Raw genomic sequence first — 24,263 nt, forward strand, 5'->3', positions numbered from 1 at the left:
CATTGATATTGAAATGCATGCTTTTATTTCTTTAGTCCCTAAAAAGATCAATACATACCACAATGACATGATGGATATAACTCTATTAGAGCGACCCCATATCCCTTCCAACTTCCGTTAAAATGTAGAATGCAAAATAAAAACATAAAAATGCAGTTATTTCACGTACATGCTCTCCAGTTGGTTCAACCGCTAATTGCTGTTCTCTGATTGGTTTAACTGCTAAATAATTGAGCGGGCAGTCAAGATCGGTATAATCATTACATGAGGTAGAATCTAAGTATGGTTGTATGTGGGTCATATACTGTATAAAGAAATTGATCCTTTGAAATTTCATCGATGAATCCTTTGAAATGCTTACATTCACCCTTACACTGAAATATATGGTGAAGAAACGTTGGGTCCATTCTTTGATTGCATTGCACATAATCACATAATCGCTGAGGAAGTTACGTAATGGGTGTGACGTAAAGCGCACACCTGCTTATGCAGTATTGTATGCGAACGCAAGAGGCGCCATACGTCCGCCTCACTTCTCTGCAAGTGCAAGATAGAGTGAAGATCTCTTGGTCGATATCCCTAGAACATTTTTCGTTACATTTGTTTGTAAGCGCAAGTAATCAACAGTCCATATCTAAATCATGAATAAGTGGGTTGTTAGGGACTGCAAAACTGGAAAGCTTTTGCCGGCAATTCTGTATATGTGCATTTCTGAGTTCTACTTGTTCGTTTCGCATACACGGCTATCTTACCAGTCCAATTCACGCCTTCACAGCTCCCTGTTTAACGGCAAACATTTGCCCATTTGCCCATCATCTAAGTCAACACAACACATCAGTTACTGTTGTCTTGTCTTACTGTCGCTAACTAATTTGATACAAAGCTGATCATTGTGCTCCATAAGTGGATAGGACAACACGGTATATGATATATAAAAGGTTCTGGGTTCGCATCCATAGCAGGCCATAATCATGGTTATGCCCTTATATAGACACCACAATCCAAAGGGCAATGTTTTAATTTCATTCTATTGCTTTGAAAGTACACATCGGTTTTATGTTATGCGTAAATAGTTTATGTGCCATTGACACCAGAGATCAGAGATGTGTTGCTTGTCACGATTTGAAAAAGATAACATTATCATTTGCAGAAACATACTAGGATCTTCAAAATATAGACACCACGTCGATTTCATGTGTTGATAGTTTGTGTCTGTGCCATTGAGACCATTCGAAACTCGCAAGCGGCCTCAATGTGTTGCTTGTCACAATTTGGAAAATAAAACATTACCATTTATAGAAACATGCTACGATCTACGATATACACTTCAGGCCAAGTGACAGTGTTTGAACTTCATTCCATTGCTTGGAAAGCACACATTGGTTCGATTCTATGTGTTAATAGTTCGTGCCTGTTTGTACAGGTTGTATGAGGTGAAGATTTGTGTCAACTGTGGTTAGGACGCGTGAAGTGGTCTGATGAAGTCCACCCATTGTGTTCGAGCGAGTTGGGTACAAGTTGGGAAAACATCGTCTCTGTGCGCCCCGGTGGTAATTGTTGCTTCTCTACGCATGACCGTGTGTTTGGGTGGGAAAAGTAAGCCGTGAAGAACGGTAAACGTACCGCAGGCACGTCCTGCAAACAAAGATGGGGCTGTTGGGACAAGATTGGGCTCGTAGACATGATGCTACTCTTCAAGAATCCAAATAAACGCCTCTACTTTCTCCTGAGATTGTTTTTCTTGTTTCTTCCGTTTCATGGTGTCCAAAATCAACAGGTAGCTATATACGTAGCACACGTACTGGACCAAGTCCAAGCTATACATATATGGATCTGTATGTATATGCCAATCTAAATAAAGATGGCATGGCTTTATAGTTGAATGACATCTGGAAAGTCGATCTTATAAGACAAAATGTGTCTAGTACGTCTAGTATTAGCGATTCTTTTATTATGACCTTGTAACGCAGCAGGAAAATAGTAATCTCCAAGCAGACCCAACGGTTGCGTAGACCGTATCCAACTGGCAGAAAAAAATTCTTGCAACCGAAGCATTTTGATGTGTTCAAAAATTCGTATTTTCCACGAACGACCGTAGAGTGGAACTCGTTGCCACCAAGTTACGCAAGTACCGTGGAAGCATCCTCATTAGACAAGCTTTAAACAATGCATGCAGTCAGATATGCGAAGGTTAGACGTGACAGGTCGCTCGGTGTAATATAACCAGCTGCTGCTGCGCCGCGTGCCTGCGAAGCTGGTGTGTTAAGCCGAATGGCGGTTATACCGGCTATATAGATACAGATAGAGATGCAATAAAACCACCTTTTGCCAGTTGGATACGGTCTTTGCAACCGTTGGGTCTGCTTGGAGACTAGGAAAATCGACCGCCAGACGCGTCTGCGAGGTCTAAATTACATTTTCGGCAGTAAAACGGCCAGTGCTCTCTCGATAATCGCGTGATGCGTTTTAGAGATCGGTCGATGTTCGCAGGTCCCCAACTGGCCAATGTATAGCCAACCCACAAAAAAAGTAGAAAGCCCGACAAAAACGCCTAAAAACACGTCAAAAACCAGCCGAAATCCCTCCTCTTCTTGGAGAGTACCCTCGATAATCGCGTGATGAGTTTTAGAGATCGGTCGTTGTTCGCAGGTCCCCAAGCCCCGTACAATGTGATGTGGTAGATTGGTTTTGTAAAAGAAAATATACTCGAGTCTATGGTGGCAATTTTTGAATTCGGTGTCCTTTTGGCGATCGAGCAAGAAATACGACCGAAGCTCGTCGACTGTGTGACAAGAAACGACCTCTAGAGGCGACAGACCAGTACTGCAGCCGCGAGAATGTCCTTGACCTCCGAAGGTCCTTCAAAGTATAAGTGGGCGTACATCTAGTGTTGGTTAGAAGTTTCTATTCATTGAAGATCACTGGACACGCTCGTCGAGCTATCATTTGAGTTACAACCCGATGATGAAAAAGTATCTATGTTTGACTAACTTACTAAGATGTTTCTATGCATATGACATTCCGCTAACTGTTGTACTCTCCAAGCAGAGGTTGATGGGGCAGATCGTCACCGTTTTATCATATGCCGTTGTTATTTTTTTCGCTGTTATATGGGCCAGCGAAAAAAAAACGGCATATGATAAAACGGTGACGATCTGCTCCATCAACCTCTGCTTGGAGAGTATAACTGTTGGGGGTGTAAACACCGTGCGATTTTGATGTCGTAGGATTTTCAAGCAGGTTGTGAAAGAACCAGTCGCAGACAATGCTCTAAGACAACTTTTCGGTAACAAGACCTCTGCATTTTGTATGATGCACGACTACACCAAGAATGCCCTCAAGTTTGCGACCCTACGACGATCGTACGACGACTCACGGTGTCCAGGCCCTTCATGGTGAGATGTGGATGCCTTCTTTAGTTTACACCCTAAATCTGTTTTCATACCACATTGGATACAGCATGGAGAAACGGGGTTTCGTATAACGATTTAGTGAAACCCGTTGCGTTGTGAGACGAAGACTCCTGACTCTACAACGGTTGGAATTCACCTTGAGCAAGTTTTCATAAATGCTCTTCGCAATGTCTTGCCCTGTACCTTGTTTCCCAAACAAAGAACCCGCTGTCTCCTCAGCTCGTCTCACACCGATTCCATTACACTAATGACACAGCTACAGTACTTCTGTTTTGGAAACTGCCCCGTATATCTGTAGGATCTTCTCTCTATTGTCTGAGCCTGGCGACGCGGACAGCTCGCTCTTTCCTCTCTCTCCAGTGTTACAACATCAACAGGTGTTCGCCGTGCCCCAACCTTGGTCTTTAGTGGAAGCCTGCCTAGTAAAGTGTTTACTCGCAGTCTACACACGCACGCTGACACGAACGTTTTGATCTTTCTCCCAATGAGTTCAAGATGGCGCACTGCCAGCTGGTGTCTTAGCTGTTTGATGATCATGAAAACTCAGGCGTTGCCGACAACCGGCTTTATGTGTTCTGTACATCAAATTCAAGTTCAGTTCAAGTTCAAGTTCAAGTTCAAGTTCAAGTACAAGTTCAGTCAGTCACAATCGTCGCGGTGATAGGGTTACGACAGCACATTGGGACAGCCGTGTATGCATCGTACAATTTCAAGCTGTCTTGTTGTATGCTGTAGATCCTTGCCTACGGTCGGATCTGTCATAACTGAGCTGAAACTTCTACTACAAAAATCGCAGGACGAATGTTGCCTGCGGTCTCCTGTGTCCTATATACTCTGTCGAAACACTTGTTTGGTTGTTGATTGAATAGTAAGTGATTGACATTGCTTTGCTACATTTTGATCAATTCGTGATATTTCAGCTTAAGTTATTCTTAGCAGAAACAAGGCGGAACAAGTACACCGTGATACGGTTTCCCTCAATTCCCTCGCCATGTGCTCCTACAAAAACAGACTTTTGACACAGACGTTTGTGCTCTTCAACGTTAACAATTGAGGAACTTTTTATAACGTGATATTTGGCGGTTATAGAATAGTAGTAGTTGCGCGGTCTCGTAACAGGTGGGTTTGTATCTGTCGATAATTTACTGGTGTGAGACTGAGACCTTCACCACAAATGCCAACAACAAACCTTCGGCTTCTGATGTGCGGAACACAAACAAACAACAGTCCAACACACACGGCCACCTGGCATACACCTGCGCCTTGGCAATATGTTCATTCTCTTTGTAACCTAACCGAAGGCATTTATAGTGTATACCTCACTAGGGTAGTAGGGTGGCACTAGTGTAGTTAGGGCTGTTGATTTATAATATAGAGGTTCCTGGGCTCGAATCCCTAGCAGACCCCGATGTTTTGTCCTTGGGAAATGCACTTTACAGCTATTTCCTCACTCTACTGAGGTGAAAATAAGTACCTGGCTCCGGTTAGGGACGTCCTCTCGGATGGGACGTAAAGCCGGAGGTCCCGTGTTTGAACACGTTTAAAAGAACCCACCACACTTATCTAACACTTATCAAAAAAGTATAGGTTCATCCTGGTGTGAGTGGATCAAACCTTACGAACCTTGTACCTACTGTACAGAACTAGTACGTTACGCCTAAATTCAGTTTACTGGTTATGCGAAACAAACATACATTTCATTACTTTCGTCATGGACGCTACATTTTCACTGTCATCGGTCGGCTAGGTTTTTTAAGCCCAAAAAGTCGATACTGTTTTGAAGTAGGAATTGGCTTAGGGGATTATGAAACAATAACGTTCGGGAATTCTATTCGCTATTTTCTTTCAAGACGGTGTGGGTATTTTCTCTTCCCCTAACATCTACATGAACGTACAGTCAGCACGTGCAAAGCCTCTTGTCAACCCGACAGTCGTTTGAGGTGTTTCGTGAGATCACTATCGTGTTTTTCACAGTTATTCATGTCGCTGAAGAATACTTCGTGCGAAAGACAATGCATGGAAAAGGTCCAATACGTTAGCCACAGGCTGTATTTAAAAGTGGCGGTTTCTGGTGTTTTGTTCTGCAGTATATATGTACACAACCTTCAAGTTCTTTTCAAAGTAGCCTGGAGTTGTAAAAACTGCTTTGCCGTTTTAATTCTTGTGATATCGTATCGGCGTCTGCAATTCCTAATTTACCTTTACTGCTGACTTGTGGTTTTTAGATGTCACTCAATCTAGCCTGGATGCCAGACCCCTAAACTCTGAAATCTCCCCACACGATAGAGATTTCAGAGTTTAGGGGTCTGGCATCAAGGCTACACTCAATCATCCGCATAGCCTGGTATCCAAACCTATTATAGCTCGCGAGTCTCTTCTGTCCTATCTATTTGTGGAGAGGACAGACCTAATATATCTAGCTCCCCAGTCTCTTCTGTACTCTCCGCAAATAGATAGGACAGAAGAGACTCGGGAGCTAGATATGATAGGTTTGGATACCAGGCTATCATCCGCAGGCATCATCTGTACATGTATGGCGGCATTAGACATCTGTCAACGTGTGTTTAGATGTGGATAAACAGAAAACAGCTCGATGTATAAGATAGTTGGAATGTGTACGGGGACTTCCACTACTACGGCCACCTGTCACTCGCCTGAACAGTTCAATGTTATGCAGCTACGCCGCCAGCCGCCTGGGGGCATTCTCCGGTCGGCCTTACATAGCCGAGGCGGGCAAGGTCACCGCCCAGAGACAACGCTATAAAAGCCGGGACCCACCCAAGGTTAGAGTACAGCTGTCCATGTCGTCACGCGAGTGTGCGTGTATATACACTGGGTCTGCTTTCATTGCTGAAGAGTCGCACACTCACTACAGTCTTTCAGACCGACCCTGACTGTCCATCACAATTAGGACAATTAACATTTCAACCAATGTTGGTCAATGATAACATGGCCAATGAGATAGTGGCTGCATGTCCATGAAATATTTACATTTTGTTATTTTGCATTTCTACCTTTTCAGAACCTTATCGAGTTTGAAAAGACCTGACTGAAATGTTGTACGATAGAGAACTGAGCTTTGTATATGTTTCAACTCGTTAAAGTAAGAGTTATGATGATAATGATGATCGTCGTTTCGACGCAGGTGGGCGGCTATAGACCCTGGTGTTTGATATTCATTCATTTCTTCATTCATTTCTTCATTCATTCATTCGATGATCTAGCTTATTCAAATCATTGGGATAGCTACACACAAACAAATGATATGATTTAACTAGAGTAATTTCATCGGCGACGACAAAAACACGAGTGCGGCCTCCATATGGATACAACTGCCTATGTACGGGTGTTGACCTATCTTAGAGGCCTGTTACTAGGCTACATCGCACACATGCTCCCCGTTATTCACGGCGACAGTTTACACATAGCGCGGATTCTGTGCCCTGCTGGCTACATAACCGGGCCAAATACGGGGCGCGGACCGGGAGGTTAGCGTCCGCGGCCGGCAGGCGTGCCACGGGACACCCGATAGTCGGACTGACGTTCAGGGAACACTTGTCAGCTTCCTGAATTAGACCACTTGTTGCGCACCTCGGAGCTGAGGTCTCTCACTAGTGGTACAACCGTTTATGATTCAGAGAGGATGGAACGAAGGGTGTGGCTGGGGCGGTTCTGTCATCATGTTTATCAAGGATGACAAGGATGCGTTGTAGACATCTGAATCACCATCAAACCACCTCTAGACCCGCGGTGCTCTAGGCCTAGTACATGTAGTATCTGCGTGCGAATGATAATTGGGATATCAACAAAGCACCAGACTGCCCTCACAAGCCTGGAATCACGATCCAGTAAACGGATGAGCGGCCTAGATTGGAATATGACCTTCCTACCTGGCCGAAAGGATCAACTCTACTCTACTCATCAGCTCAACAGACCGAACTCTACATACAACGTTCTGAGAATTCACTGAGAAAGTCATTTCAAAGACCGTTTATGATTGGAACATGAGCCCACACTGACGTTAATCACATTCCTCGCTTTGACAAATAGTCCCACCCGCTAGATGATATCATAATCCGAATAAGCGGCTTTAGAACCAGCCGCTACTCACCGCATCCCGCAGACATGACCCCCATATTAGGAAACATGCCCCAGTCGTCCCACACACCACCACATCTGGCCAGTCTCAAAGAACAAGACATTCTTTCAACTACTTGTTGCATGTCTTCCGCGGGGTGCCTATTTGTTGTTCGTTATGACTGTGTTTCCTTGGCTGCCCGTGAGCCGACTTTTCTTGATCTTGGCTAGCTTGGCTAAGACGGAAACGCCCCGGGATTTTTCTTGCTTGACGTCACCAAAATAAAGTTGCTTCTGGTTTTAGAGAGTAGGGTGAGCAGTTATATAGAAAAACAAACCGAGGGTGGGGGCTAGACGGTTGGGGGAAATATACTGTTCGCTGTATCCTGTCTTTTTTTGTCTACTATTGATTAGAGGTATATGAAATAAAAGCACTGAATACCCCCCTCCAGTTTTGTCTGAAACAGGCCTATCAAAATCGCTCTTGACCTTGATTATAAAGTCAGAGAGGTCCCTGTGTCAACTAGACCAAAGAAACATACAAAACCAGACGAAACTGCTAGGGGGGCCAGACGGCATGAGATATCAAACCGGAAGTTCCGCTGCAGTACCATAACAAGGCGCTAGATATATAATTTCAAAGTCTTGTCAAGACCTAACCCACATGCCAAATATCGAGACAATCCAGCCTTCGCGAGTTACACACACACACGCGCACTCTACCTAAAACAGTTTGGCGAAGGCAAAAAAAAAGGTCAGGTTTTATCAAAGTTCACTAGGAGGGTGACAACCGCCGGAGAACTGTATCCACAACGCCCACTCGGCAAATATTTGGCGGCAATCCAGTTGCAACTTGTTACGCGCCTGCTCGTGTTGTGAAACGGAATACAGTGGAGGAATGTTACCTGTTATCTAACCTATGTACTACAGACATTTCATAGGCCTGACCTTCCACAAAGACACACTGTTTGAGTAAGCGTAGCGCGGCTGTGATGTTGGAGAGGGTGATTACAAACAGTGACGATTCAAGTACGCAATAGTGGTACAGTAAAGTGTGTGAAAATGTCCGTTTTGAAAGAATAGCTTACCGGTAACGTTGCAGCTGATATTTACATTAATTAGTAAGAGTTTCAAAGTAAGTTTTTGTATTTTCCGGTTGAACTTTAGCTGCTGAAAACTTTGAGAACTTTGGCTGCCGAATAATAAAAACCAAAACATTGACCAGGCACTTAAACCACTATTTGTACGTGCAATGGTATATGATAAGGTTTGACGATACGCCCTATGACTCTTGTGAGTGGGCGGTTTATAAACATTTTCAACGCTTAGATTTTAGTTCAGCTGTTCTTCTACATTATTGTTCCTGTCTTCTGATTCCTGACATCGGCGTTTTCAACTTCCTGTTGCAATGAAAGATTACGTCAAAATCACATGTCTGTGACCTCCACATACGGTATCACGAGGTGGTTGAGATCATTGTGTCAGTGTATCTAAGGGGCGCAGACGACGTTATCTGCGAGAAAAGGGGATACCGTGAGAGAGAAACAGCATTCTCCGGGCCCTGTGCGTCCTGCCCCGCCAAATATGGAGGCGGGACACGCTGTCCCATCTCATCGGCGCATCTGGCGTTCCTCCCGTAACCCAACACCCAACCAACTACTTGTTGGCTTTCCAAAATCAGACCACTTGCTTGGCCACTTGCTCGCGCCTCCATATTCGGGCCTGCGGAGCGCAGCGAGGGCAAATTTAGATCAAACGCATTGCGAGATTTATTATTGCACTATGGATGGAAAATACGGCGGGTGTGGCTAATTTGGTAATGCTTATCGTCAAGTCTTGAAGTGCAGCGACTTTCTGTTTTAATTAAGACTTTTTACAGGCGACATTCTGACAGAAAAACGACTGCGAGTTTAGAGCGAGGCCTTATGGCGGAATGTACGGGTCAGAATCTGAAGCTCCGCGGCAAATTCGATGCCTTTTGCACGCACACGAGCTCACATGTACGACCTTGGCGGAAAGGTCACGGGGACACCGAGCCTTATTTTCTCTAAAGAAGGAGAGGCTAGAGAAATACCCACTAACTCTAGACACACAGGACCTTATATAAGCTCGTCTGAAGATCAGCGCATAAACAGGACTTCCCGGTGTTTATGGAAATTCCGCCGGGGATCAAATGTAATTGGTAAAATTTGGACCAGCTTGAGAGTTGAGTTTCCGAAAAACAAAGGACCGATTGATGGATGGAAGAGGGTGAACAACTCGGGTCGATGCTGTCATGTTACGGGAATGTTGTCCTGCCGCTGTACAGGCGGGCCTGCATAACAGCCATGGTCAAGGTCGACTACAAGGTCGACCAAACAATTTAGATTGTCATAAATGTATTTCCTGAAATGCTTTTGACCATAGCTTCCCTCATATTGATAACTAATAGTAGAGCTTTACAATACTTTCTATATTCTATGATCCGAATATTTCATATACTTTATAACGGTAGCCTGACATCTCCGAATGTAAGAGAATACGTGCTGCTTTCCGCATACTAGTACAACCGGGGGTCAAAAACCTGGAGTTTGCAAGAATGTAGACCTAAGGCACGATAGCCGTTGCTATGGTGACGGAAGTAGCCCGGATGACAGACACTCCCCAACGCCCCATTGAAACCGCCCATCTCTCGTGGTATGATTTTACTTGAACACAACGCACAGTGGAACATTGCTCACATATATGCTATTGGTATACTGTGTGTTCCATATTAAAGGGGTAGTCCACTAGAGGAACAGTTCCAACTATTTAAACTTCGACGATTTCAACTTGACAACCAGACAAGTTGAAGACTTCATTGTTCAAGTTCAGAAAATTCGAGCTTTGTATGTGGTTCGGATCTCTCTCGGCATTGTTCGTTGTTGTCGACACTTCACTTATCCACTAAGAACACTACTTCGTAGTCCTGGCATGGAGTCCGGCCTTGTTAGCAATATTCCGCTTGTTACGGTCGCTACTCCTCTAGACTGTGGGCTATTCTGTGCCCGTCCTGACCAGAAGCATAACGCCTAGTCGCCTGAGGGAATAATAGATGGGAGAACTAAAGTGAAGCCAGACTCTCTGTAAAAGGCAATGTGGCCAGTATTAAACCTAACCTTGGTCACGTAAAAGCAGAGACATTGGATCTATCGTGAGTTAGCCCTCCACCTTTACGGTAAGGCCCTGTAGGCTGTACTAGAAGTTGATTTTGAGTCTCCATCTAATAGACGGACCGTCAGTATCATTCGTTTATGTTATTCTCTCCACTTCAGTTTACTTGACACAAAAACTTGTTTCTCATAAGTCTGTTTGTTTCTTTGTTTGTTTGTACCTTCAGAGATAAAATGAATAATTTCCTGTTCCCTTGTTATCTTGACAATGATAATCTTCAAATGTACAGTCTGTAGTTCCAATCTTTCACGTTTTTTTCTTGTCCAGGCCTATCAGTGTGATAAGGTCATCCTACAAATAAAGACATAAGTGTGCCCACATGGGCCTGCTGGGAGTGAAGCCCTTCAGAACGGCTGTTCAGCAGCGGATTGTTTCAACTTGCAAGCATCAAAGTCAGAGGACGTCGTTCCGCCGGTGATGTTGGCCTGTACATCACATGTGGGTAAAAGGGGAGCCGCACTAGCTTACTTCTACTGACCTGAATTAGTGCGGCATGAACTAGTTAGACTGACATTAGGCCACAGTAAATTGTATTGATGACACCAGCGCGCGCATTGATTTTCGCCTGATTTCTAAATAAAAAAATAAAAAATAAAAAGTTGCTCCCCTCTGGAGACACTCAATATGACGGAAAATACCGAAAATGGGAAATATGTCATGTTATGTGGTAACCTTTAGTGTACTGGTAGAAGTGAAACCAGTGAGGCAGCCTCGATTGTAGCTGAGTGTAGTTACATTAGTAGCGACATTAGGGCGATACGAGCTAAGTGATTACTAGTGTCATTTTGAACACTTTGGATTTGGGCTGTATCTCCTTCGATTTGTTTCTGGAGGTTGCATGGTCGCATCTCTCCCAAGCACTGTGTGCTGCCGATGTTCTAATTAGTCGGCGGACGACACAAACCACCGTACAGAGTAACCAGTACGTGGATCCTGTTAGGTGTTTCACAGAGTAGCGGATTCAGCTGTGGTCCGAATCCCCTCTATTTCCGTTTCTTAACCTTTGTAGTCTCTCTTGTGGTCAAGGTCACAAGTGTTTCTTGTGTGATGTAATCTTCCTCTACATCTCTGGGGCGTGGTCTTTTAATCTCCAAGCAGACGTAAGGGTCCGACTCAGTCTCAGTGTTTTGCGCTTTTTTTGGGTGGCATTTAATAGTATGTCTATTTATTCATCCACCAGTCAGTATAAGTAAAAGGGTAGATAACGGTCGCCCCATAGACTTTTTGAGACCGCAGGGGCAGCGGGTTGTTCAAGATCCACAGTCACTGTGTCTAGGGCATGGTATTGGAAGGCGGAACCCATCCCTCTCCCTCCGCTGCCTTTTACCTACCCAACTTCCGAAGCCAGGGACCCATTTTTACACCTGGTTGGAGTGAGGAAAGTTGTGTTGAGGGCCCTTTTTAAGAACACGACGTCTGGCCAGGAATGCAATGATTCGAACTCGTGACCCGAGTCGATCTTGCGTTTGCTAGTTAGCCATTCATACCATTCATAAGTAGATGATTTTATAAACAGTAGATCGATGTTTTCATTGTAACAGAAGAAGGAACATGCCCAAACGTATAATTCATATAAAGCAAGGTGGAGGTTTTTCTTGATGACACACGGTGTTTCAACGTTGTTTTTCTTTTTCTCGATCCCGGCCAAGAATTCCGCACCCTGCCTCGAACTCGGCGGTGTGTTCCCGCCAAATATTTGTGGAGCCTGAACAGTTTGCGGTGACACCGGGGGGCGGCTGCAAACAGGTTTCTTCTGCTTCCCATTAGGCGGACCCTGCTGTCGGCAGCTTCCAGGGGCGGCGCGCACACTGAAACATCGGCTATAGTCTTTCCTCGGCACTTGGCCCAATTCCCACTGACGGATTCAGCAAGTGGTTGCAAGCTGACTCACCGCACGCAAACGAATATGAGGAAGAGCGGGGCGACCAGAAAAGGGCCCAGCTCGTATGGATGAAAGTTTTATGGCTATAAACATTTAAAATTGCCAAGCTAGAAACATCCAGAGAAAATTCATGCACTCATGTATGTACATGAGCGATCATCGCATGCAATGTTTTTCGTGAGGTTGAAGATCGACGGTATGACGCGGTCACATTCGTCGTAGGTCGTCGTACGATTTTGATGTCGTAGAATTTTTCAAGCAGGCTGACAGAACCAACCACCGACAAGGATCTGAGACAGCCTTCTCCGTAACAAGATCTAATAAAAAGACAGGCTGAATTTTGTACGACACATGGACGGCCATCCCAAGAATATGTCTCCAGTCTGCGACCATACGGCAATCGCAGACTGATCGCGCCCTTATGAAAGTAAAGTCGGCTCCATGGAATACTTCTGTTGATGATCTCCAACGATGATCTACACATCAGTACCGTAAACTGCTAGTAGTTTAAGTTGGCCTGTCATTTTTGGTTGACCCGCCCAGCCCATGTGGTTTGACTCATGTCTGAGGCGAAGTGGGGATGTCTGGGCTGACAGACAGCGGGCGGGACTCGGTCGCGTGGCAAGGTCACACACGCGGGCGTGTCCGCCGCGACCTTGCACTTGGTGATAACGACGCTGTCGTTCCGTCGCCATGGCGACACATCAACATCAACACCGCAACCCAGGCGTGGTTTATACCACCACATATGGTTCGTGTCAGGTGTGGGCACGCGACATTCGGAAGGTGGCGATCTCTTAAACACGACCAGAATACCTCGCTAACACAACAACGCGGGCCGTTGTGATCACAGAGCGAGGACAGAATACTTAAGGCTCCTTATCTGATACCCCAGTGCGACGCTTTGAAGTTCATTGCCAAGTGTACTTTGGTTTCCCACCTGTTGTCTCGCGTGTTTCCCCGCGGGCTCGCTCAACTGCAAGCCAAGATTCCCACAGGGGAGATATCTTGCGGGGGTATTAGTAGGAGACGTTCTTGTGGAGTGAAGTTGGCACTTCTGGACGAGAGGCTTTTACAAAGTTGGGTTTTATACTCTATGGTAGTTCATTGTACACTTTCAGAGGAGGAGAAAAGATGGAAAGCAAAACATGCAACTAAAACGCCCCTGCAATTCCAAAGGAAGCTGCTAGTGGGCCCAAACTTATGTCACTTTCCCCATGCGAAAGAGCTATCTACCACCCAAAAGTTCTGTTGCAATGCCAACGAAAGCCGCCAGGGGACCCAAATCTAATTATTCCTTCAATAGTACAATACCTGACCACATATCAAATTTCACTCACGACAACCCATCCATAGCTAAAAGAGTTATGCTGTCCATCCACATGCAAACAAACGCGAACGAAAATATAACCTTCTTGGCGAAGGCAATAAAGGATGGGCTTCAAAACAGATGATAAATAAAGGAAACAATTCGCGGAAAGGGAGAGAAATATGCATTCACTCGCGTAATGAAAAGTGTCGATTACAAAAAGTGACCGTTCGTTTAATTTACAATCGTTTTCTTGTTTACCGATGCTCACAAAAACGTGTGGATAATTGTTTCTGCAATGTCTGTACAATGTACTCTATGGTACGGGTCGCAGAATGACATAATAATTTACAACAATACGTGATTTTGGTCGTATTTCTGGCCACAAGCCCTCCTATATTTCAGGAGAGGTGATATACAGAAGGCGTGATGTAAACAGTGGGACGGTTGGAATAGATAGGACATGTCGCCCCTAGGCACTGTAACGTCAACAGCTCTCGGTGCATCACATTCTTCGGATGCTCTCTGCCGACCTTGAATGGGGCAACCTGTTGCTAGGACTTGAGTGTATGTTTCAGCTTTAAACATGTGTATGCTCGTTCTTTCATACCCTTGTCGTGACTACATATACTAGTGGCGCATAGGGCAGGACGTTCCCATAACACCTTCTCCAATGGTTACCCCATTTAGGTCCCTTCCGAAAGTCGGATTCAGCCACAACCGAGATGTCCCCAGTACTCTTCAAGCAGAGCATGGGTTTCGGCTGGTTTTTGACATGTTTTTATGCGTTTTTGTCGGGCTTTTTTTGTCTAGCTGGCTAGACAACAAAAAAAGATGACAAAGTAGAAAGCACGACAAAAACGCCTAATAACATGTCAAAAAAACAGCCGAAACCCATGCTCTGCTTGGAGAGTAGTCCCCAGCCCAGGATTGAACCAGGATCTTGACTGCTACCAGTTAAGCTACAGCGACATCAAATGAAAGTAATACAAAACAGGTAAACTGTGAATATAAAGATCTCTTTATTTACTCGGGAAAAGATGGCCATAAGACCCTTTTTACAAATAAATACCGGTACATATACAGGAGTGTGTTGCCACTATCTGACCAATCACTTAATTGGAACTTAATTCTAAACCATCGAAAAGTTACCTGTATCTAACAGGGTGTGATCAGCAATAACTGATTAACTTATTATTGAACTAAATAAAGTAACATATTCCTTGTGAGATTCAAACGAATCCAATAAACTTTTCAAGAAATACGGTGGACTGTTCCCTTTTACGTGGCAAAATTTATGTCGACGAGGTTTTCTATAGAACATCGAAAGCGCGATTGTACGTTGATAAATATGCTGTTGTTTAAGACAAGACACACGTGTCCATGTGTGCCTCGTCACTTCTCACACATCGGTCGTCCCTAGATCGTCTGTATGCGTCGTCATGGCGACCAACAAACGTAAATATTATGGGTCACTGTCCCTGAAATTCCTTGGAAGATCCTCCTACATTCTTGGCACTTAAGATACGGTAAGGTCTGGTACAAAATGCGCTTTGTTCCAACAGTACCAACGTTATACAACAGATGTAACGTTAACGTTACATTATAGTTCCATCCTCAATAAATACAATACATCGTTGTAGTATTATTACTTATTCAAGGTAACGAGAATTGGTGAAACTTGAATCATATGAAACGAAACATCGAATAACAAAACGGTATTTGGTGTATTGTCTGTGTTATTCTTTGTGGGTGGGTCCAGTTTTACGTATTTACAGTGGACACCTAAACTATAGACCAAGTACGTATGATTGTCCGAAATGGCTTTGCCCCTTGCAACATTGTTTCTTATAATATATAAACCTGAGCCTATAGGACGCCTGTATTTACCCGCTAGTAAAGTACTAGTATAGCGTTCGTTGGCACACGGAGTCCGTTTCAGGACCATTACATGCCCTTTGCAACATTGTCCATCTGACTTGAAGGTCAAGTTCTATCCTTGCACAGCTATTGGGGCCTGTGGATCGCCTCTGTCCGCCATGTCCTGCCTCTGTGCCTGCCTGGTTGTTGCCGGCTTGGTGACCTTGCTGCTGCTGCTGCTGCTGCGCAGACAGGCACTCTCCTCGTGCTTGTACAGGTACGACTTGAGCGCAAAGGCCTTGCCGCAGCGCCCGCAGACGTACGGCTTGGCGTCCGAGTGAGTCTGCGTGTGCGCACGCAGGTTGGACTTGTCGGCGAACGCCTTCTCACAGATCTGGCACACGAACGGTCGCTCACCTACACAAGAAACAAATGATCACCGTTAGTATTGCATTTCTGGACATGAAACAATAGAATATATATCTTTTTTTTTGCCTTTTGTAGAACACTCATTCATACAAAGCATGTAACTGTCGGTCTAACTTTGTACATATTACCCCAACTCATTGTGGAGGAAAAGCAAACTTCCTATTTTCCAAGTATCCCATTACACTGCTTCCACCTTACATGCCGAAACTCTACAATATTCACTACGGTACGGACACACACCAAGACAAACAAACAAACTGACCAACTGATTACAATACCTCCGTTTTTACGGAGGTAACAACGTTTTCAAATCTCTCATCAAAACTAGAAGTTGAGGGTTCCTTACCAGTGTGTGTCCTGATGTGCCCCTGCAGTAACCAGGGTCGGGAGAAGCACTTGCCGCAGTACGGACACTTGCACCCCTGCTTGTGTGTGCGGATGTGCATGGACAGGGCAGGCATCGACACGTACACCTGGAACATCGAGAAATAAATCATAAGTTATAAAAATTGATAACAATCATATATCAATGACATTATTTATGACTTCTAAAAACCATGATCAACAAGAGCATGATACAATTTGCTGAACATCGTTGTACAAACTTTAAGTGGGCACCTCGAATGACCTGGCGTTACTGTGTGTGTATGTGTAGCTACAACACCATTGGACTAAAGCCAAACCACACTTCCAATTCTCCAAGTATCCTACTACACCACTTCCGCCTTATATGTTGTCACTCTGCAATATTCACTTACATGCGGACGCACACCAAGACAAACCAACAAAATCCCGAACTGATTACAATAGAGAAGTACATGTACTAGTAATAATAAAATGCTTTCATGGCCATACATTATAGACACCGGACCCGTGTGTTGATTATCATCAAGTCTTGTTCCTTACCTTATCACAGTGCGGACACTTCCTGGCCTTCTTGTCCTGCTGGTCCCGGTGCGTCTGCCTGTGCCGGGCCAGGTTGCTGGACGTGCTGTAGCGCTTGCCGCACTCCGGGCAGTGGTACGGGCCGGTCGGCGTCTCACCGCCGCGAGGACTCACCGACGACTCACTGTCAGACCGCTCCCGTTTGGTCTTAGTCTGTGGTTAACAGAAATAAATAAAGTTATGTACTAAATACTAACTTTACGTTTGGAACCACATCTGTTAGCAGCGGCACCTACTTGTAGTACGTAACAGAACAATTGCCCCGAGAAAGGCGACAGACGTTTTGTTATCCATTCAAGAAGTTTGATTTGCTGGTTCAGCTCTTATTAGAATAGCCCCTTGTCGCACAAGTCACCGTCGGTCATCTTGGACTGTTTTTTATACTTTTCCGAAAAACTGTTACATGTTGCAATTATTCGTCGGGCGAGAATTTGCAAACGAATCATTGCTGTGGTATTCTTCCTACAATAAACTTGAACAAACTCTCGTAATATAAAACCGAAAGGAGACAGAAATCTAGTCGACATATAAAGTAGCGAATGTGTCAGCAAAACCCCTACAACGGTCAGTCCCTAAAAACATTTCTTGGCTCCCTTATCTTCTTTAATGATCGGTCCCCAACAAGAACATGGCGATGGTCGGTGCTGTTTCGGGTTGTGTAATCTTCGGACATCCGAGTTTATTTGCGCTAGTCCCCACGCCACACAGGATTAGTTACGAGTTTCCAATTAGTAAGGGTTTTATATGGTACAGCATTTGGGCGGAAGAGGGTAGTTTGTTTTCGGTCGCTCTGTGAGTTGTTACGTTGTTTAGTGCGGCACTCAGTCGACCAATGGTTAAAAGAAACCATGCCGCAACACTTTACGAAAGTCTTCTAGTGCCAAATTACTCCACCTAGTTCTGTGTCGAAAATAAACACACATTACCCGAGTATAGACTAAACGGCGTGTACGCGGAACAAACAGGCCGAAGTGGAAAGCTAACAGTATAATTTATCTCCAATTTCACGGGCGCTCAGCACGCGTTGAAAAGCGAAAGTTTGTTTCCACGACCATTTCGTGATTAGCATTGCCACACTACGGTATAAACAAAACCCGCGAACCATGCATTCTCTAACAAACTATTACTACATATAGTATATACACAAACTCACCTGTTTGGGTTTATTAGGCGTTGTCGTGACCTTGAGGTTGTCCTCATGGCTGATCTTGATCTTGAGGTCATGGATGTGACTGTCTGGGGGTGGGGAGGGGGGCAGAGCGGAACTCTCGATCGGACTCCGACGGCTGGGGTTGGTGTCCTGGTGGGGACCGGGGGCGACTAGCGGCAGACCGAGGGGGTTGAAGAAGGGAGCGGGGTGGTAACCCTTACTCCAGTCCACGGGAACCAGAGTGACCGGCTCAGGGGCTTCTGAAAATGAAGGAATCGGTTTAAATCTCAGCTACAAAATCTACGAAATGAGTCGGCAAAATTATGAATGTATCTGCCCAGGGTAAAATTACTTGCATCTTCAACGGATGCAAAATGTCGTATGTAGGTGTGCAAATGCTTATTAAGCATATAATGATATCTTTGTCTTCCACTGTCAGGAAAAACTCAAACCCGATAAGTTAAAGATTAAAGTTAAAATTTAGTTGTGGGGCATTGGTACCATAACTCCCTAATGATGCGTGGGACTTTGTAGACGACCGGATAAAGGTGACCCGCCATTATCCTTCAATTATACGTCGTAACTCCCGTCTTTTCACCGCTTCATTGTTCTGTAACATGTCGCGACACCTCGCTATCAGGGATGGACAATAGAAACAGAAATACACATTTCCATGGCTACACAATGACAACCGTTTAAAATGCCCGACACTCCCAGACAGTCCATTATAAACCAATCAAGCTCATACAACAGTTTTTTGGAAAACGCCACAGCGTGGTTTTTCCTATGTCTGTCGAGGCGTCAGACTTCAAAGATATAAGGTGATTTCTGACACAAAGGAAGAATTAGATAACACAATAGGTAGGGAGGATTGTGAATGTCTTGAAACGTTCCGAATTACTTTATTCTATTCTTTGTTTAAAATAAAACAAAGGAAGCCGAAGTCTGGAATCTATCAATCCTCCGATAATCTCAGATTTGAAATGCTCCTTGGTGACCAACATTTGCTGCCATCATCTCACATTTATATCCACTAATTCCGGCAAACAGTAACGACATAATAATAATAAAAAAACATCTGAATAATATTGCAAACACAAGATACAAGTTTTTGAGAATTTTCTAGTCATCTGTTTTTCTCATGTAAAAGATCACATTCCACTTACACTGTTATAGAAAAGATGGCGCGCGGATAAATTTCGGCACACAGAAAAATCCAGATAAACCTAATTCACAAGAGACAACGCAGACCCAGAATCAGACTTCTACCTTTCCGGACCAAAATTGGCGAAGGGAGAAACTTTAGCCGCAACAGGGGCATCTACAGACAAAGGCGGCTTGTTCCAACCACAGTCGGTGTTAGCTTTGAGCACACCCCTGGGTTTCCGCCAAGGTTATTCCTAAGTTTTGTGTTTCTTGAGAAAATCTGTCTGAGGAATCGTCGCACAATGTTCGTTTTGTGTATGTCTCGAAGAACTACGGTTAAGTTAACCATTACGTCATTCTGACAGCATGTATCCATCTGGTTGATAAAGTTTGTATGGAACAGCTGACTCGCAGTTTGGGAGAAAGGTTTTTTTCGCGAATTCCAGGGTAGTGGGAGACTGACCATTTGTAAGTGACCAGCACAGGTGGTCATCCGCCACATGGGTCATTCCTAGCTCACTGATGAGAGGAACAAAGGTGGACACATGCTCCTACATATGCAACAGTCATATCGATGATGTGAGGTAGCAACACGTTGCGAAAAAAGTTACAAAACAGCAAAGTCCAACGTTACAAAACAGCGGGCTGGCAGGGGGTGGGGGTATTTAGTGACCAAAAACACGGCTACATATCTATCTATCTATCAGTATCACCCATCATCACTTTGACTATATACGGACACAGGACCTTCACGGACTGAGGGGGCTATTTTTAGTGTCCTGTCGCCCAGGCAACCCCTGCAGACGACACTTTTGGACGACGATCGCTTACATGACGCAGAACGATGTTTTCTTGTAATGTAATCTGATTTTTTAATGGAAATGTTGACGGATTTGACTGACACCTTCAAATTCAGACGGGTCCATCTTGGGATGAGGAATATGGGTGTAGGACCCGTTGCCATATACAAACGACAATTCCAAGAAACCTCGTGGATAGTAAGGGCTTTAAGTGACTCAAAATACCCGACTTACATACATTTGTAATACACATGATATAATTCCAAGAACACGGAAACACGTATGGAACCGCGTCTTTCCAGATGACGTCATCCAAGTTCTGTTTCCAAACTACAAACTAGTGTTAGTCAAGCAGACTTTGTACAGACGAACACGTCATGTTGGGGGGAAGGGAGGGAAGTTGCGTTAGATCCGCTAAATAACATGCCCGTGACTTTAATTGTTATCTGTAAGATGAAGGGATGCGATGTCGCGACCAGAGGCTAGCACTAGCAGCCATGGCTGGAAAATATCGAAGCAAGCAAAAATGTTTCTCAAACCGCGATGTTGTTGTTTGAGCTGCATGTACCATGAAGTTGTTTACACTAACGTTATGTTCATTCGAGTGCTCTGAACACGAACTGCATTTTTAGTTTGTGGCGCAGTACTGAAGACCCACGTGTTGAAGAAAAGGTCGTCCTGTTAGCCTTCCGAGACCTTCTGACCCCGGGGCGGCCTAGAACTCAGGAAGCCTGGCCTCATACCACACATGGTCCGGGCCTACACAAGCCACCCCTTGAAAAATAACATGCGTCCAATTAATCAGCTTTAAAACAAGCTATGCCAGCTCCTATCATGTCAAGCACGCGGCTTGTGGTGAGACGTAACGGTCAGGACGGACGGGCGCGTCGTCTGCACATCCCATCGAGATTTTTACGAGCTCGAGACTAGAAGTTTGAGTAAAAGGAGAGCTTCGGCTGCCTAGATTCACGGTATGCAAGCATGTCCGTACGACAGGATCAACTACAGCCACTGAACCGAGCCCTGTCACACACACACTGCATAGGTAAACACCCATGGCTAGCATAGATAACCACTGCCTGCGCACGAAAATCTGGACAAAATGTGGCCCATCTTACCTCCGATCTCGCCCTGTTCGGATTCCTTGGGCTCGCCTGAATCCCAGATGTGCTTGAATCTCTTCACGAGGAAAGCTCGGGGCATGATGAACAGTAGACGGAGTCGTAACCGCGCAGTGAAGAGAAATACAGAGAGAGTCTCGGGAAGTTGGCAGACTGTGCTTCCGCAGTTCACGAGCAACAAGTGTCAGAATGTCTCAGCCGGCTGACGGTCGGTCTATTTTGAGTGGACGGCCTGCGGTATGTCCGTGTGTCGTCACGCGAAAGGCCGGGCGGGTCTCAAAGGCACCGCTCTGATTGGTCAAATCACCAACCACCGACCGCCTTTTTTAGTCAAATTTGAGGAGGCGGGCCACCAAAATTGCGCGAATCTTTTAGGAGCGTCCCAACGGGCGGGGCTAAAAATACGGACAAAGTCGGCCAATTGACAGCTGAGCATGTCTGAGTGATAAAACAATACCACAGATGGATCTGAGGACAGGCGCATCCTTTTGTCTTAGAGACATGAAACGTTTGTTTGACAACTTTGCACGCATTTTGTAAAATAGAAACAAAAGAAATAGACAATACTAGTACACAAAAAGATGCGGCCTTTCTTGATAAAACGTCATTGGTTAGAAAATTCCTTTATTTATGTATTTATTGACATTACAAGAAAGCATGTAAGTTTTTTATTTGTAACATAACTATAGGACCCTCCAAGGAGGTTAGATATTAACCTCCTTGGGCCCTCTAACCAAGGAGATTTACTCTAACATTGTGAAAGTATACAGCTTTGCTCAAATTTCGAACTTGGAGGGTCATATCATGTCATGCTTTTGTAGCATTGAAGACGGTCAACCCTACTCCATAGTTTGAGACATTTAGAACACTGTATTTGTTTCTTTTTTTTGCAATCTAAAGCATACCCACAGAAGCATACGGGAAAGCAATTTGTGAAGATGACCATGTGTGTGGTTACTGTGGTAGGTACACACAAGTGGTCCCACCATCACCTGTCTCGTCCGTTGCGCCTGTCAATCAACTCCAAATATGGTCATCCGGTCTGCCTGGATTATTTCTCACTCGCCAAAAAGGCCAGGTTTCTCACGGCAGCATGGCTTGTGTGTGAACACAAGGGCATTGGTCAATAAAAAAAAAGAAAAAGCGAATATATATATATATTTTTTTCAATCAATGTCACAGCTAGAGGAAAGGGTCACTTACGTTTCTCATCCCTTTAGACTCTAGCTAGTTCCTCAGGCGAATTCTATATATATATAGATCTAGAGATCTAATGAACAGTTAGAAAAGTATCCGGCAGAAATTTTCTCATGCCATGGTTACACACCAAACAAAATCAACATCTATATAACTCATCGCTAAAAATATGTTATTTCTTCATGATACTCTTCCTGGTAGTTCGGTATAGTCCGCTGACTCCGATCTCTTGTTATTTTCGTTCAACCAGACGTCAATATTACGAATCGTTCCTATGGTTCCTCATAAAACGTATCGACAGGTGGCAAATATAATTATATAACGTTACACGCTTTCATCCGATTCTTTGGGCGAGTCTTATCAGTTACCTCCTTCAGTCCTTGCTTCGGGCGAGCCTAAAAAAGGTAACGTTGGTATCTTCTTGTTCGAGGCAAGAACATTACATACTTGTTCGAGGCTATGTTCATGACACCATAGCTTTCCCGACCACTGTTTAATGAAATAGAATAGAGTTCAAAGTTAAGAACTCCTTCCGGACGGCTGTTCCCGAGGCTATACCTCCATTACCCCACTACAGCTGTTAGTCGTATCCTGGGGTGCACATTTGACTGGTGCACTGGTGAAGCACATCTGATCGTTTTGGTGTCACTTGAGACAAAACTCACCATGAAACTTTAAAATATTCAAACTTTTTTAAAGCCTTTCTTTTCTTATTTGTCTTTCCACATTTTCGCTATTTCGCATATTAGCCAGGTCGTGTATAGAGCGACCGCATTCGAGACCATTCAACAAGGCTTTATAGAAATACGGCTTGCCCCGAACGGTAGATGTAATGTTTTTGTTTAGTTGGAAAATAATGAATTGAGAAATTATATTCATTGTTTTCTCTTCGTACAACATAAGACTTGACAACTTTGCTCTAGTAGACCGTGTAGAGGAGATGTTACTGAAAAGACAAAGACTGTGTGTATAAACCTCCTTGAGTGGGGCCAATGTTCACTGTATCACTGAACCAATTTTGGAAACTGGGTATTTGTCCAGTCTCCCGTCGTGAATGTAGGCAGGCACATGTGTTTCCGCTCAACTTTGTACAATATAAAGCGGCGAACTAATGTAATCCTAAGTAAAAGTGTGGAGGAGGAACAACTAGTGTCTTCGGTCACCTCCAATCTCACCTCGCGACCTAAATAACGCCCCCCTCCCACCCGTAACCGCAGAGACACGTACAGCGTGACCTCCATTTGTTTCTAATTTCCCGTGGGCTTCATTTCCAGATGGTATTTCCCCTCGTGGAATCACCGGGGTGGAAGGATGTATGTTACCCGGGGGAGCTGGCCTGTCACCCCGTGCCCTGGGCGCGTACAACCCGGTCGTCAGGTGTTCATTAACAGGTGCCATCTTGACCGAGGGGTGGGGAGGGGAGCGTCGCTGCACATTTCTCAACATAAACTTGACCTTGATAAACTATGAGGGTGCTTCAACATCTAACCTTTTTTTCTGGTGGGTTTCTGAGATGATGCCACATTCATAGCTAAGCATCTGTTGACGACCCGCCACGGTCTATTGGCTAGTTGGTTTACGTTGAGTGTATTCCCAATTGGTTTTGTTTGCCAACCCTCTTCCAACAAGTTGCATTTGTTTGTTAGACGTGCCCGCAAAAGCTTTTTCAGTTTTCACGGTTTTCTTTCTCCACCCTAAATGATCCTAAATACACTATCATGCTTACAAGTATACTTTATCTT

The 24,263-nt window shown here is 44.6% G+C and overlaps 1 protein-coding gene across 1 annotated transcript; it reads right to left on the reverse strand.

Moving 5' to 3' along the window:
• Window positions 1–14,873: 14,873 nt before the first annotated feature.
• On the reverse strand, window positions 14,874–21,599 carry LOC136438659 (protein snail homolog Sna-like). Its single transcript, XM_066433573.1, has 5 exons — window positions 21,322–21,599; window positions 18,261–18,517; window positions 17,069–17,260; window positions 16,509–16,635; window positions 14,874–16,150 (listed from the first exon to the last, which is right to left on the reverse strand). Exons 1-5 carry the CDS (start codon window positions 21,404–21,406, stop codon window positions 15,867–15,869), a joined length of 945 nt encoding a protein of 314 aa, XP_066289670.1. The 5' UTR covers window positions 21,407–21,599; the 3' UTR covers window positions 14,874–15,866.
• Window positions 21,600–24,263: the final 2,664 nt, after the last annotated feature.

The sequence above is a fragment of the Branchiostoma lanceolatum genome, chromosome 7, assembly GCF_035083965.1.
Source record: "Branchiostoma lanceolatum isolate klBraLanc5 chromosome 7, klBraLanc5.hap2, whole genome shotgun sequence".
In the NCBI taxonomy this organism is placed as follows: Eukaryota; Metazoa; Chordata; class Leptocardii; order Amphioxiformes; family Branchiostomatidae; genus Branchiostoma; species Branchiostoma lanceolatum.

What these genes read in the sequence shown, in the direction of transcription:
- LOC136438659 (XM_066433573.1), bottom strand. Translation starts at nt 21,406, where the DNA reads ATGCCCCGAGCTTTCCTCGTGAAGAGATTCAAGCACATCTGGGATTCA. An exon ending in CGCCTAATAAACCCAAACAG is followed by an intron (nt 17,261 to 18,260) that starts GTGAGTTTGTGT and finishes TGTTAACCACAG; the next exon opens with ACTAAGACCAAACGGGAGCG. An exon ending in GCACATCAGGACACACACTG is followed by an intron (nt 16,151 to 16,508) that starts GTAAGGAACCCT and finishes TTTCTTGTGTAG; the next exon opens with GTGAGCGACCGTTCGTGTGC.